The sequence below is a fragment of the Otolemur garnettii genome, unplaced genomic scaffold (genome assembly GCF_000181295.1).
Source record: "Otolemur garnettii isolate 467f Iridium unplaced genomic scaffold, OtoGar3 scaffold00021, whole genome shotgun sequence".
NCBI classification, from domain to species: domain Eukaryota; kingdom Metazoa; phylum Chordata; class Mammalia; order Primates; family Galagidae; genus Otolemur; species Otolemur garnettii.
In genome coordinates, this window is record NW_003852416.1 from 23803879 (window position 1) to 23818446 (window position 14568).

At 44.0% G+C, this 14568-nt stretch overlaps 1 protein-coding gene across 1 annotated transcript in view; it reads left to right on the top strand.

Moving 5' to 3' along the window:
- Positions 1–280: 280 nt before the first annotated feature.
- PIK3AP1 (phosphoinositide-3-kinase adaptor protein 1) overlaps positions 281–14568 on the top strand; it is a 115191-nt gene continuing 100903 nt past the window's right edge. The window contains exons 1-2 of the mRNA XM_003787304.3: positions 281–425; positions 9460–9876. Of these exons, the coding sequence (XP_003787352.1) occupies positions 413–425; positions 9460–9876 (430 nt within the window). The 5' untranslated portion in view covers positions 281–412. The remainder of the gene's footprint in view (positions 426–9459; positions 9877–14568) is intronic.

Consider the following 14568-nt stretch of genomic DNA (forward strand, 5'->3'; position numbering starts at 1 on the left):
TGCCCTTGGTGGCAGATCAGGGCTAATGTCACATAGAGTGAGGCGCACGCGGTGCGAAGCCCCCTACCCCCCTCTCTGCCCCCTCGAGGAGGGCGCCGTGCCCGGGGGTGGGGTAGGGTGGAAGAGCTGGCCAGGGTCCCGGCCCGCGGGGGTTTCTCACTTCCCCTCCCCAACGGCCGGGTGCAGGTGCCCCGGGCCGAGCCTCGCAGGCGGGGCGGTCCCTGTGGACACGCCCTCGCCGCAAGTCTTCCCTGCCCGGCCGGAGGAAGCCCCACAGCGCCGCTGGCCCCGGGTGGAGGCCGGCGCCCCTCAGCCCTGCGCCCAGAGTCGCCGCTGGCTCCGGCTCCGGGCACGGGCACGGGCACGGGCACGGGCAGGCAGCGAGCCGGGGATGTGAGCTGCGCCCCGCGGGATGGCAGCCTCAGGTGGGTCGGCGGGCGCCGGGCCCTCCGCGCAGCCCGCGCGCTGGCGCCGCTTGTCCCCGGGCCACTCTCTCACGCACCCCGCACCCCGCGTGGAGGGCTCCCGCGCGCTTCTATTTGCGGCTTCATGAGGAGATCTGGTGTTCTTTCTGTTCTTTACTCTGTTCCCTGCTGCGAACTTCCTACGAAACTTTCGCGCGTTCCTCTTCCCAGCCTGTTGCGCGGCTCTCTTCAGCCCCGGCCTGACTCTCTCGCGTCCGCGTCTTTTAGGTCTCCTTTTCTCCGCCTCGCGGTCGGAGCGTCTGGGGGTCGCTTCCCCGGCTCCTCAGACTCTGGGAAGCCGCTAGCCGACTTATCTACGCGGGACAAACGCTTCTCCGACGTCGGGCCTCGATACACCCATAGGGGGCGCTCAGGCAGCCCCGGGTGGTGTGGGGAGCTCCGAGATGGCCGTCGGTCCAGCCTCCCAAACCCCCTTCCTGCGCTCACCCTGAGCCGTGTTTTGCATCTGGAATTTTGCTAGGAATCCACTAGCACTCTTCCTTAGGTTTTACTTTTCCTATGTCATTTGCAGAACTTTAGGGGATGAGGAGAGTCTGTGGTCACTGGATAAATCTACCCATCAAAGGGTGCCAGGAATCTTTGCTGGCTGGTCTTGGGTTTCCTTCTGGTCCATGGGTGTATACACTTGGCAAGTCACTCACCCACCGAGATCCAGACAAACGGCATACTAATGCTAATATTTAGGGACAACAAACGAGCCCTTATTGTGCTCTCCAGTGGACACTGTGCACCTAGTATGTTGTCAGTGGTGATCAGAACATAATACCTAGTCTCTACTCTGGAGGAGTTTATAGTTCTGGAAAGGAAAGCAATAAGTAAACATGGAATTACTAGATGAGAAGAGAGAGTTACCATGTTTGCAAAAGGGTTTGCTTGTATTTTCCAGCCTACTTTATGATGTTTTAGTAGAGATAGCATGTGTAAACAGATTGCAAATGCCTTCTGAAAATGAAAACCTAGTTGGCCAGGAGAAAGTGATACTTTTGGAGGAGGTGACCAAATTCTAGAATGAAGAACCAGCTCTCCCTAGATCCTTTGAGGTCTAGCCTTATAATGGTGCTTTGGAGGAAAAAGCAGAAAAGGCCAGTGGTGATGTTTCTATTAGATTTGCTGATACAGGCTCATTATTTCAGGGGGCTGAGAAGGTAGTTAACCTCAGCTGGTGGCTCTCTACCTGGGTTCTGGAGGCTAGAAGTTGTATTGTGAATAAGGAGTCCCTGATAATAGAAGGTTTATGGTTCACATATTGCATCTGAAAGTCAAAGTTATTTAGGGCGAATTCAGGCATTTGGCAAATATTGATTGCTATGCTTACTGTTTCTAGGTCTCTGTTCTAGGTGTTGGGTGTACCTTCAGTAAACAAAACAGACAAAACCCCGCACCCATGTCACTTACCACAGAGTGAAGACAAACAACACATTTGTTTGTCTGAGGAGAGTCAGTGGTCTGATGCGCACTACAGACAAATTATAAAGAGGGGTAAGGGAGGTTGGAGTTAGAATTTTAAATGAGGTGTTCAGGTTAGGCCTCATGGAGAAAGGGACATTTGAGCCAAGACCTTTAGGAGTGTGAGGAGTCTTGTGAAGAAGGGTGCTGTGCCAATAGGTGGTGAGGGGAGGTGGGTGACAGGGGAGAGGGAGAGGAGATCAGAGAATGAAGCAGTGAAGCTCCCACCTCCTTCCATGGTTGGGAACAGGCTTTGGGCTGCTAAGGCCAAGATGTAGCAAACAGGGAGAGCCTTGGGGCAGAGGAGGCTGAGAAAATGGTTGCTCTCTTCCTCTCAATCCAGTGTCCTGTGTGCATCTCCCCAGGGGGCAGGGCCGAAGGGGGTAAGAGGGCAAGCCCCAGCTCAGATGGGGACCCTTGCCCATGCTGTACCTGGGGCTAGTTATGGGCTCTGCAGTGGTTTCTGCGGATGTCTGCAGTGGTTAGAACTGCTAAATATCTTTCTGGCAGCATTCTCTGTGGTGGGACACCTCTCCAGGTGCTGCAAATGGGAGTTGGGCCTCTACAGTCCTCTCAGGGAGTAGGGCTCCCTAAGGTCTGAAGGTACCAGGACCCTTGAGAGCAGGTCACAATGGTGAGAGCAATGCCTCTTGGCAAGATGCTGTGGGCTCTGGAGTCATCTAGGCTACCCCTCTGTGTGGTCTTCTTCTTACCTTCAAAAGAGCTTTATTGTGATATAATTCACATGCCATACAGGTCATCCATTTAAAGCACACTATCAGTTGTTTTTAGTATCTTCACAGAAATGTGCAACCATCACCACAGTCAATTTTAGAACATTTTCATCCCTCTGAAAGGCACTCCATAAATTTTAGTTATTACCCTTTTAACTCTCCTCTCCTCCCCAGTCCTAAGATCTACTTTGTCCCTGTAGATTTCCCTACTCTGGACTTTCCATGTGAATGGGATCACATAGTGTATGGTCTTTGGTGACAGGCTTCTTTCATGCCATTTAATATTTTCTTTTTTTAATTTTTAATTTTTTTTATTAAATCATAGTTGTGTACATTAACACCATCATGGGGTACAGTGTGTTGTTTCCATATACAATTTGAAATACTTTCATCCAATTAGCCAACATAGCCTTCATGTCATTCTCATAGTTGTTGTGTTAAGACATTCATATTCCACATTTAGAAAGATTCACATGTACGCTTATAGGAAATGCAAATCAAAACTACTTTGAGATATCATCTAACACCAGTAAGATTAGCCTATATCACAAAATCCCAAGATCACAGATGCTGGTGTGGTTGTGGAGAAAAGGAAATACTTCTGTACTGCTGGTGAGATTGCAAACTAATACGTCCCTTTTGGAAAGTCATCTGGAGAACACTTAGAGAACTAAAAATAGATCTGCCATTTGATCCTATAATTCCTCTGCTAGGTATATGTTGAGTAGACCAAAAATAACACTACAATACAGATATTTGTACCAGAATGTTCATTGCAGCCCAATTCATAATTGCTAGGTCATGGAAGAAGCCCAAGTGCCCAATGACCCATGAATGGATCAATAAATTGTGGTATATGTACACCATGTAATTTTATGCAGCCATAAAGATAGATGGAGACTTTACCCCCTTCATGTTTACATGGATGGAGCTGGAATGGAAGAAAAAGTATCCAATGTACTCAACCCTATTATGAACTAATTTTTAGCTATCATAGGAAAGCTATAACCCAATTTTAGCTCAAGAATACCAGGAAAGGGGAGAGGGAGGGGAAGGGAGGGGGGAGGATGGGTGGAGGGAGGCTGGGATCATGCCATTTAATATTTTCAAAATTCATCCAATTAATGTGGGTACTTAATTCCTTATTATGGCCTATGCCTCAGGTCTTCTTAAATTCCCTTCCACTTAAGGGTAATTGTTAGTCTTTTATTTTCTGAAACATGTTTGCTTGTTGAAATCTAGGAGGCTCTCTACTCATAAAAGAACCTTGGATTAAGTAAAATGAAATGAACTCAGCCTATCCATAATATTCTCTAGGCCCCAATGGTATCTTGTGTATTTACATGTGAGGGGGAGAGAGAGAGGCCAGAAATGACTTTCCCAAGTGGCCAAGTATGTGGCTGTGCAAAGACTAGAACTCTGTCCTCCATGTGTTAGCCTCCAAGTCTTTGAAGAAAGCGCTCATACCTTTTCCTGCCACCTCTCCCCAAGGGTTCTCTTATCTTCAGATCCTTCTGCTATTCCTGGACTCAGGACCACAAGGCTTGCAGAGATGTTTTACTTTTTTGATATCTTAACTTCCATCCAGTTCTTGAGGTCTTTCAATATTCTTGGCAATCCCTGAATTTGAACACATTTGAGAAGAGGAAACTCCTCATGTGATTCCTCACTAGATCTTCCCCTGTGTTGATCACTTTCCCTAGCTCACATCCCTTTTCAGATATGGCGTTCAGCTTCAAACGTGGGGCTCCAGGACAGATGAGTGGGGTGCCAGAGTCCCCTACAGACTGAAAATCTGGGTAGTTTGAGTAGCTCCTGGCACTTCCCCTCTGCACTTTTCTCCAGTGGGTTCTGAATTGTCCAGAGGTGTCTCTCCATCAGCCACTGCCCTGCTTACTCCTGCTGTGACGCCCTGCTGCCACCAGCCAGCCCCTTCCTTAGCACATACCCTTCTTTTTTCCTGCTATAGCTAAACTCTTTCTTTTAAGTTTTACAAGGACAAAGACCTTTCCTCATTTTTGTCTAGGGTTTATGGACTCCTTGTTGGTTCGTATATTTACTTCCTCTTAACAAATAAACAAAACGAGAAAGAGAGAAGTAATTCAGGACAGGGGGAAAATGACTTACAGTTAAAGGAATTATTACAGAAGAAAGGGGTTTCCCCCGGATGAGGGAGCATTGCTGACAAAGCACTTAGTCCTACCTTGCTGCCCAGCACATCACAGGATTTTAACTTCCACTTTGGACTTTTTTACAACTTCCCCGTCTTTCAGTTTCAGCAGCACAGCAATCTTCAGGAAGGTAATAGATTTCGCTGTCCTCATTGACTTCCAGGCAAAGTTGCGTAGGTTTAGTATTTTAGTCTAAGTCACATCAGAAGTTAGTGATCAAACAGGTGGCAAGGTTAACTAGTCTGAGGCACCACCTACTTCTTTCTCAAATACTTTTGCTCAAAGAGGATTGAATTTAACACTAGAACCCCAGGAAGGAGATGATTTAAATAGCTGTTTTTTAAAGAGAAGAGGTTAACCTCTTAAATACTTTTTATTTCAGTTGTGTTTTTCATAAAGTTTTATTTGAGAACAGTTTTAGATTTTCAGAAAAACTGAAAAGACAGTACAGAGAGTTCCCGCATATTCCATCCCTAGTTTTCCCTGTTATTATTTTATATTAGTGTAGTATTTGCTATGATTAATGAACCAATATTGATAAATTATCATTGACTAAAGTCCATACTTTGTTCAGATTTCCTTCGTTTTTAAACAATGCTCTTTTTCTGTTCCAGGATCTCATCCCAGATACCATGCTACATTTAGTGATCATGATTCTTTAGGCATCTCAAGGCTGTAATTTTCTTTGATTTTCCTTGTTTTTGGTGACTTTGACAGTTTCGAGGAGTGCTGGTTGGTTATTCTTTAGACTATCTATCTCTCAAATTAAATTTGTCTTATATTTTTCTAAGAGTTAGACCAGCTTGGTGGGTTTTGGGGCAGAAGATCATAGCAGTAAAGTGCCATTTTTGGCTGTACTCAATAAGTTGAAGATAAGTGGCTCATGCCTATAATCCTGGGACTCTGGGAGGCTGAGGCAGGAGGCTCCCTTGAGCTTAGGAGTTGAAGATCAGCCTAAGCAAGAGTGAGACCCCATCTCTACTAAAAATAGAAAAATTAGCTGGTGTTGTGGCGCGTACCTATAGTCCCAGCTACTTGAGAGGCCTTGGCATGAGAATTGTTTGATCCCAGCAGTTGAGGTTACTGTGAGCTAAGTAACTAGATTCCTTGCTCATGACACTATGGTCACTATGGTACCAACCCCGGGGGCAACAGAGTGAGACCCTGTCTAAAAAAAAACAAACATAAAATGCCAATCTTATCACATTGTACCAGGGATACTATTTAAATGATTTATGACTATTGATGTTGATGACTGGGCAGAGGCAGTATTTGCTAGTTTTCTCCACCACACAGTTACTCTTTTTTTCTCCTTGTCTTTGGAAAGAACTCACAAGGCACAGCCACACTTAGTCGGAGTTCTACTTACCTCCTTGAGGGTAGAGATATCTACGCGTATTATTTGGAATTGTTATGCATGGGAGATTTGTCTCTCTTCCCCGATTTATTTATTCAGTTATTTACTTATATCAGTGTGGACTCATGAATATTTATTTTATGCCTTGAAGTATAATCCAATATTGTTTTATTTATTTTGTTGCTAATATTATTCCAAATTTGCCCATTGGGAACTCTTTCGGCTGACTCCTCCTATGTCCCTCTGACAGATGCCTATCATTTTTTGCTCAAGCAGTTCCTTACTTTCTGGCACTACAAAGCACTCTGGGCTCATCTTGTTTATTTTCTACCTCAGAAAATATATATCCTAGAATTGGTCATCTCTTCAGAGCAGCCCTGGTTCATTTTATTGGTGAACATTTACTATAATGTTAAGTTATAGAACATTATATGTTCTGCATTTTTCTGACTTTTTAAATAAGGTGCATCCTAGAGATTAACAGCACAGCCTTCGGAGTTAGATGCCTGCTCTGACACTAACAGTGTGGTCTTGGGAAGCAGCAACTTATCTTTAAAGAGTTTTAATGTCTGTGTCTATAAAATGAGGCTACTGATAGCATATACTTTGTAGGACTGTTCTGAGGATTAAAGAGAGAATGCTCATGAGATGCTTAGCAGAGTGACTAGCACATGGCCCAGAAAACAGAGATGAATTACTATTTAAACTTCCTTGGTAATGACCTGGAGTCTACTGAACAGGCAGTGCTATTCCTACGTGCAGTTAAAAGAGGAGCAGGCTCAGTGGGGCAGTATTCGGGGTAAAACGAGTATTCAATCTCTTACTGACCCAGTACTTGTCCTCTTAAAATATTGGCTTTCTTTTGGGTCACTAAGTCCTTTGCATAAGACTAGATTCATTGCTCATGACTACGTGATCTTCAGGGCAGTGCAAAAGTTGTTGCTTTTCTACTAAGTCAGCCAGTGGTCAAGACCCAAGTGATCTTCATTTTTTCATTTTTTTATCTTTATTTTTACTTATTTATTTATTTTTGAGACAGAGTCCTACCCTGTCACCCTGGGTAGAGGGCTATGGCATCATAGCTCACAGCAACCTCAAACTCCTGGGCTTCAGCGATCCTCTTGCCTCAGTCTCCTGGGTAGTTGGGACTATAGGTGCCCACCATGATGCCTGACTAGTTTTTCTGTTTTTAGTAGAGACAGGGTCTCAGTGTTGTTCAGGCTGGTCTCAATCTCCTGAGCTCAGTCAATCTACCCGCCTCAGCCTCCCAGAGCTCTAGGATTACAGACATAAGCCACATCTGGCCCCAAGTAGACTTCTTAAGGGTACTTTGTATGCTCCCGGAAATCCTCTTCTTTCCTTTTTTGCCATCACTTGTTAACCCTCTTAAAAACATTTCTGATGGTTTCTTCATCCCTGGTGTATGGGACACAGCCAACCTTTTCTGAGACTAGTCTCTTCCCACTTATTTGCATAATTTGTTAAGACGGTACTTGCTAGTATGTTTGTGTGAATGGGGAAGGAGGTGGTGGCTACTGTTTCTCATTTTTGCATGTTTAAGTGAATTCCAAGCACAGCATCACTCATTGCATCCTTAACATTATAGTAAATGTAAAGTCTTGTTCCTTTCCTGCTTGATAGTTCATGCTCATGCACACTCATTTGCAATAACACTTCACATTTTTGTTTCTTAAGAGAAACCAGCCATGTAGGAAGGAGCAGTTTATTGGATTAATGGAGAGGTGATGACCCAAAACTGTTGTAACAGTTATGGTAAAAGCTAAGCTTCTTTGGACTTGGATTATTCGATTATGACTTATTCCTCGTAAGATTCTTGACAGAATTCCTGATGGGAGATAGCAGGTGAATTGGGAAGAGAACTGGACCCAGAACCAGGAAATAATCTGAGTGTTAGCCCTGGCTCTGTTGCTGTCTGCTGAGTGTGAAGTTGAGCAAGGCCCTTGACTTTCCTAAATGAAGTGCTTCTTTTATCTATAAATGAGGAGCTTGGGCCTATGATTCCTGAAAGCCCCCTTTCACTCTCTTCCTGGCATTTCCATTGTATTAGAGGAGGAACAAAGCCTATGTTAGAGGCCTCCTGTGGTGAGGGACACCTTATAAATAGTATTATGGAGGTCAAAGCATTAATTCAACCACAAATATCATGTGTGTTAATGCACTATTTATGTTGACCAACAGATGATAAGACCATCTATCAATTATTGAAGGTTTTCTACATGCAAGTGCTATGCTTAGCACTTTAGATATTATGAAATATCTAATTTAATTCTTTTAAACACTGATAGGTATAGACATCATGTCTAAGCTGATGTTCAGGGAGTTTGAGTAACTTGCCCAAGGTTACAGAGCTAATCAATTGCAGAGCCAAGGCTCTAGCTCTGACCCTCTGATCCCACACCTGTGCATGTCACCATTATACTTGGGAAAGAGCCAGGTTCTGAGGTCCACACTGAGTTCAAATTCTGACTCTGCCACTGTGAACATTGGGTAAGTTACTTGCTTTGCCATACCTCAGTTTTCTTTAAAATAAACTAATTTCTTTTTTGAGACAAAGTCTTACTGTGTTGCCCCAGCCTAGGGTGCCGTATTGGATAGCTCCCAGCAACCTCAAACTCTTGGGTTCAAGCCATCCTCCAGCCTCAGTCTTCCAAGTAGCTGGGACTACAGGTGCCTACCACTGTGTCCAACTAGTTTTTCTATTTTTTACTACAGGTGAGGTCTTGCTCTTGCTCAGGTTGGCGTGGAACTCTTGAGCTCAAGCAATCCACCAGACTTAGCCTCCCAGAGTGCTAGGATTACAGGTGTGAGTCATCATACCCAGCCTAAAATGGGCTAATATTAATAGTAGCACCTGCCTTTTAAAGTTGCTGTGAAGATTACATGAAATTATTATACAATGTGTTAAGAAGAGTGCATGGAACATAGTAAGCTCTAGATAAGTGCTTGGAGTACTACTGTTATTAATATTGTTATTATCCTATACTCTGTCAGCTCTGGAGGGATGTGCATGCCATACAGAAACAATAGCTTGTGCAGGAATCTAAACCAGAATGGAATGTTTGGGCAAAAACAGGGAAACTGGTATGGCTGGAACACAGATTGTGAGGAAAGAGGTTAGATAGGTATGCTGGAAGAAGACTGTGGGTCACAGGTCCCTGATCTGGATGGTCTATTTTGCTGGTTGTAGGGAGCTCCCTGGAAGGAACAGGCATGCTGACATACTTCTGTGCTTCATTCTTGCCCAGGGATGCTGGGAGGATGTGACATCCTCATCGTCTACAGCCCAGATGCCCAGGAATGGTGCCAGTACCTCCAGGACCTTTTCCGGTCTAGTCGGCAGGTCCGCAGCCAGAAGATGTTGACTCACAGGCTGGGCCCTGATGCCTGCTTTTCAGCCCAGGACCTGAACCTATTCCTCAGTGCCCGCTGCGTCATGGTGCTACTGTCTGCAGAGCTGGTGCAGCACTTCTACCAGCCAGCCTTGCTACCCCTGCTGCAGAGAGCCTTCCACCCTCCGTACCGCATGGTGAGGCTGCTCTGCGGGGTACAGGACAGCGAGGTGTTTCTGAAATTCTTTCCAGACTGGGCCCACTGGCAGGAGCTTACCTGTGATGATGAGCCTGAGACTTACGTGGCAGCTGTGAAGAAGGCCATTTCTGAAGGTAAAGATTTCTTCTAGAGTAAAGATAAGTAAGCCCGAGAAAAATTACTAATCCAGGTTCCAGTCCTTCTAGTGAGACGTTTATGTTAATACTATAAATTTATATTACAAAGTGAGCAGGGATATCTGTGTTAAGAGATATGATCATTTATTGGTTTAGAGCAACATATTCTAGGAGTGGGATAGGTGCAGGATAGGTTTCCTGACCTGCAGGAAAGGAAGATGACATTTTCCCTTGTGTTCTTTGTTTGCTAGAATTTTCTTATTTTTTTATTTGTACGAATTTAAGGAATACAAGTGCAACTTTTTTTTTTTAGTTTTTGAGACAAAGTCTCACTTTTGCCCTGGGTAGAGTATGTGGCGTTACAGCTCACAGAAACCTCAAACTCTTGGGCTCAAGCAATTCTCTTGCCACGGCCTCCCAAGTAGCTGGGACTACAGGTACCCGCCACAATGCCTGGCTATTTTAGAGATGGGGTCTCATCTTGCTCAGGCTGGTCTTGAACCTGTGAGCTCAGGCAGTCTACTCACCTTGGCCTCCCAAAGTGCTAGCATTATAGGTGTGAGCCACCACATCTGGCCCATACTAGTGCAAATTTAATACGTGGATATATTGCATAGCGGTGAAGTCAGGGCTTTTAGTATACCCACAACCCAAATAATGTGCATTGTACCCGTCAAGTAATTTCTGATCATCCATTCCCTTCCCACCTCCCAACCCTTCAAGTCTCCGTTATCTGTCATTCCATACTCTGTGTCCCTGTGTACACACCATTTGGCTCCCACTTATAAGAGACAACATGTGTTATTTGTCTTTCTGTATCTGAGTTGTTTCACTTAAAAAGTAATAGCCTCCTATTCCATTTATGTTTCTGCAAAAGACATGATCTGATTCTTTTTTGTGGCTGAGTAGTATTCCATTGTGTATATATACATACATCACATTTTCTTTATCCAGTCGTGCCGATGGACACTTAGGCTGATTCCGTATCTTTCCTATTGTGAATTGTGCTGTGATAAACGTACAAGTGCAGGTATCTTTTTGATATAAGGATTTCTTTGGATAGATACCCAAAGGAAAATTAGTGGGATTGCTTCGTCCAATGGTAATTCTATTTTTAGTTCTTTGTGAAATCTTCATACTGATTTTCATAGCGCTTGTAATAATTTACATTCCCATCAACAATGTATAAAAGTTCCCTTTTCTCCATATTCCCTCAGAAGACACAGAGCAGTTCCAGTCAAGAGAGCAGTGGGCATGGGAGGTGGTGACTTAGTTTCCTGGGGGGTGAGAAACATGACCGCCCACCTTTCTGCTTTCATGTGGCTTCTGTTTGATTGTCACATGACCTGAAATTTTTGTTGAAAATTAATCATTTTTGAAAAATGTGTTTGTAGAGAAATAGCCCTCTTCTCTATTTCTCACCAGCCTAGCTTCTGTCCTTTGCCCTATTTCTCCTTTTAGAGTGGGAAAGTTCTGATCTTCTCTGCCAGGGCTAGTGACTTCACTGGACCCAGGAAGTGTGACATACACTCTGATTAACAGTAACGGAAGATGCGCTCTGGGATGGATACATGTTATAGCTTTTCTTCCTCTTTCTGTTTTCTATTTTTGCCTCACTGTAGGCTCTGAGTGGGCTATGCCTTTGTCTTCTGTTTGCTTACCACTTGTGGTCTCATGTACTTGAGAGTACATGCCAGCAAAAAAGCCTGGATAATCAGGGGGCTGATTTAACTGTGCCTTTTCCTCCCTGTTGGGACTTGGGTGTTAATTTGGTTCATCCAGCCTGTCCCATCAGATCAACCAAATCATGAATTCATTAATTTTTAGGGACCTTAAAAAGGTAATGTAACTTCCTCAGTATTTTTATCCCAGGAATAGGCTACTCTTAACATAGTGAGATCCCTGTTCATTTTGCAATATGAACAACTGATTTTAACGTAAAAGTTGTCTCATCTAAATGCCCGGGACCTGGATTAGTAATTTTTCTAGGTTTGCTTTTTTTTTTTTTGAGACAGAGCCTCAAGCTGTCCCCATGGACAGAGTACCGTGGCATCACAGCTCACAGCAACCTCCAACTCCTGGGCTCAAGCGAGTCTCCTGCCTCCGCCTCCCAAGTAGCTGGGACCACAGGTGCCCGCCACAGTGCCTGGCTATTTTTTGGTTGCAGCCATCATTGTTGTTTGGCGGGTCCGGGCTGGGGATTCGAACCCGCCACCTTAGGTGTACATGGCTGGCGCCTTAGCCGGTTGAGCTATAGGCGCCGAGCCCTAGGTTTGCTTTAGTAGGACACAATAATAGAGCTAGCACATCATTCGTATTTGCATGATTGTCCTTTATGGCTTTCAGGGAGTTGTGATCTTCCCAAACTCACAAAAAACTGAGACACAAGCGGCTGTTTCTACAATGAATTTGTGTCACTGAAATAATCAGCTATGATCTCATGGGCTGGTCACCGTGAGTGGCCAACCAGTCACCATGGCCAATAACCTTCCACGGAGTTATCACCACTGTTTTGCCACTTCACATGCTGTTGCTCTAACAGATTTCTTTAAAACATTGTAGTGGATTATTTTTTACAAAGGATTCTTTTAATATTGTTTGGATGCATGCAGTGATTAGGTGCCTGGGTAAACGGATCTCTTCTAATGTTTTACTTTCTACTAAAGACGCTGGCTCAGTATGCTGTGAGCCCTTGGCTTCAAGTGTTTCAGAAAGAAGTATCTCCCAGCAGCATTTCTATCCTGAGAGCAAATAACTTCTTATCAGAAAGAGTTTTTTTTTTTTAATGGGACATTAAAATAAGCTGCTTAGTGGGCTATCTTTGTAGTTTAGAATCAATGAATATAGGGACAAATGGAATTAAAGGAAAGAGAGGAGGAGAAGGAAGGCAGGCTTACAGCCCCCAATATAACTTTTTAAATTGGTATTAGGCTTATGAGTTCTGGGGTTTGAGACATCTGTCTGTGCCACGATGGCTTGGGTTTGCTTTCTGAGTGTCCCAAGACCAAAATTTTTTTAAGCTGGTACTTGGAGTTTGGCTGTGGAGCAAAAAGAGCATCGCACAGGGAAGGGACACTGCATTATGTGGCTCTCCTGCTAACGAGGTGCCTAGGACATGTGGGCTCTTTGTGTTCCAGGTTCCTTTTCTGTAAGAGGCAGTCATAGACTTCATCTGAGATACTTCCAAGGGCAAATAATCTATGATTTCTCTGGGCCAGGTGAAAATTTTAAAATCTTCTTGCTCCATTTCGTACATGCTTTTTGACTCCCTGGAAGCTTAAGGCTAGAACAGTGGTTAAGGACAATACTATCCCTAAACTAGGTTTCTGGTATAATTATGTCTTTGGTTGCATTTCCTATAACTTGTGATAGTTTTATTTTAATACTCCTCTTGTACACATGAGGTTTTCCTAAGGTACTTCAAAAGCAATAAATAAAATGTTCATGTGTGCCACTACTACAAGCTGCCCCAGTCTTATGAAAAATAAACATATGAAATTTATTCTGTGTATTAAAAAGATCCCAATAGGAAATATAATGGAAAATTGATAATGGGGCTGAACTAATGGTAGGACAATAATTGTGGAGTTATTGATTGTAGGGTTTTTGCTGTTGTTGTTGTTGCAGTTTGACCGGGGCCAGGTTTGAACCCACCACCCTGGGTATATGGGGCTGGTGCCCTACTCACTGAGCCACAGGCACTGCCCAGTAGGGCTTTTTTCTTTCTTTTTTTTTTTTTTAGAGACAGAGTCTCATTTTGTTGCCTTCCATAGAGTGCTATGGTGTCACAGTTCACAGCAACCTCCGGCTCTTGGGCTTAGGCGACTCTCTTGCCTCAGCCTCCTGAGTAGCTGGGACTACAGGCGCCCACCATAATGCCCAGCTATTTGTTTTTTTTGTTGCAGTTTGGCTGGGGCTGGGTTCAAACCCACCACCCTCGGTATATGGGGCCGGCACTCTACTGACTGAGCCACAGGCGCTGCTGATTGTAGGGCTTTTGAAAGCTACAGGGAGACACATTTCAGGAAAAGCTTAGTAGTATTTAGAGCTGTGTAAAGATGAATTGGATTGCCTTTGGAGGTGGTAACCTCCATATGACCAGGAGTGTAAGAGTGGTTACTGCAGGTGTGTCATAAAGGGATGAGGCTTTGACACTGTGCTTGAACATGTGGCTTTTGCAGCCTTTTGATCATACATTCTCTTGTAAGAGATTCCTATTTTCTGGCCTGGCTAGATGGCTCACGCCTATAATCCTAGCACTTGGGAGGCCGAGGCAGGTGGATTGCCTGAGCTCACAGTTTTGAGACCAACCTATGGCACTTTATTGAGGTCGACAGAATGAGAGTCTGTCTCAAAAAAAAAAAATTCCTGTTTTCAACAGCAACACATTTCTGTTTTGAATTCAGTTTTCCTCCTTCACCGTGTCTTCCTGGGGTTTTTGACTCTCAGCTGAAGAAATATTGGTCAAGTTCCTACTGTCACGACTCCAATAGTAAATAGCAGGAAAAAAGACTTCAGTCTGTAATCTATATAACCCTTTAAAATGATAAAGCTACCAGCATATATATGTATAATACATATATTACATATATATTTCTTCTTAACTTTGAAGTATTCTTTGATAAAAAAGGACTGTTTAATGAGAGTTACAGAGCCCATTTAACATTTTTTGCAGTTTTTTTTTTTTTT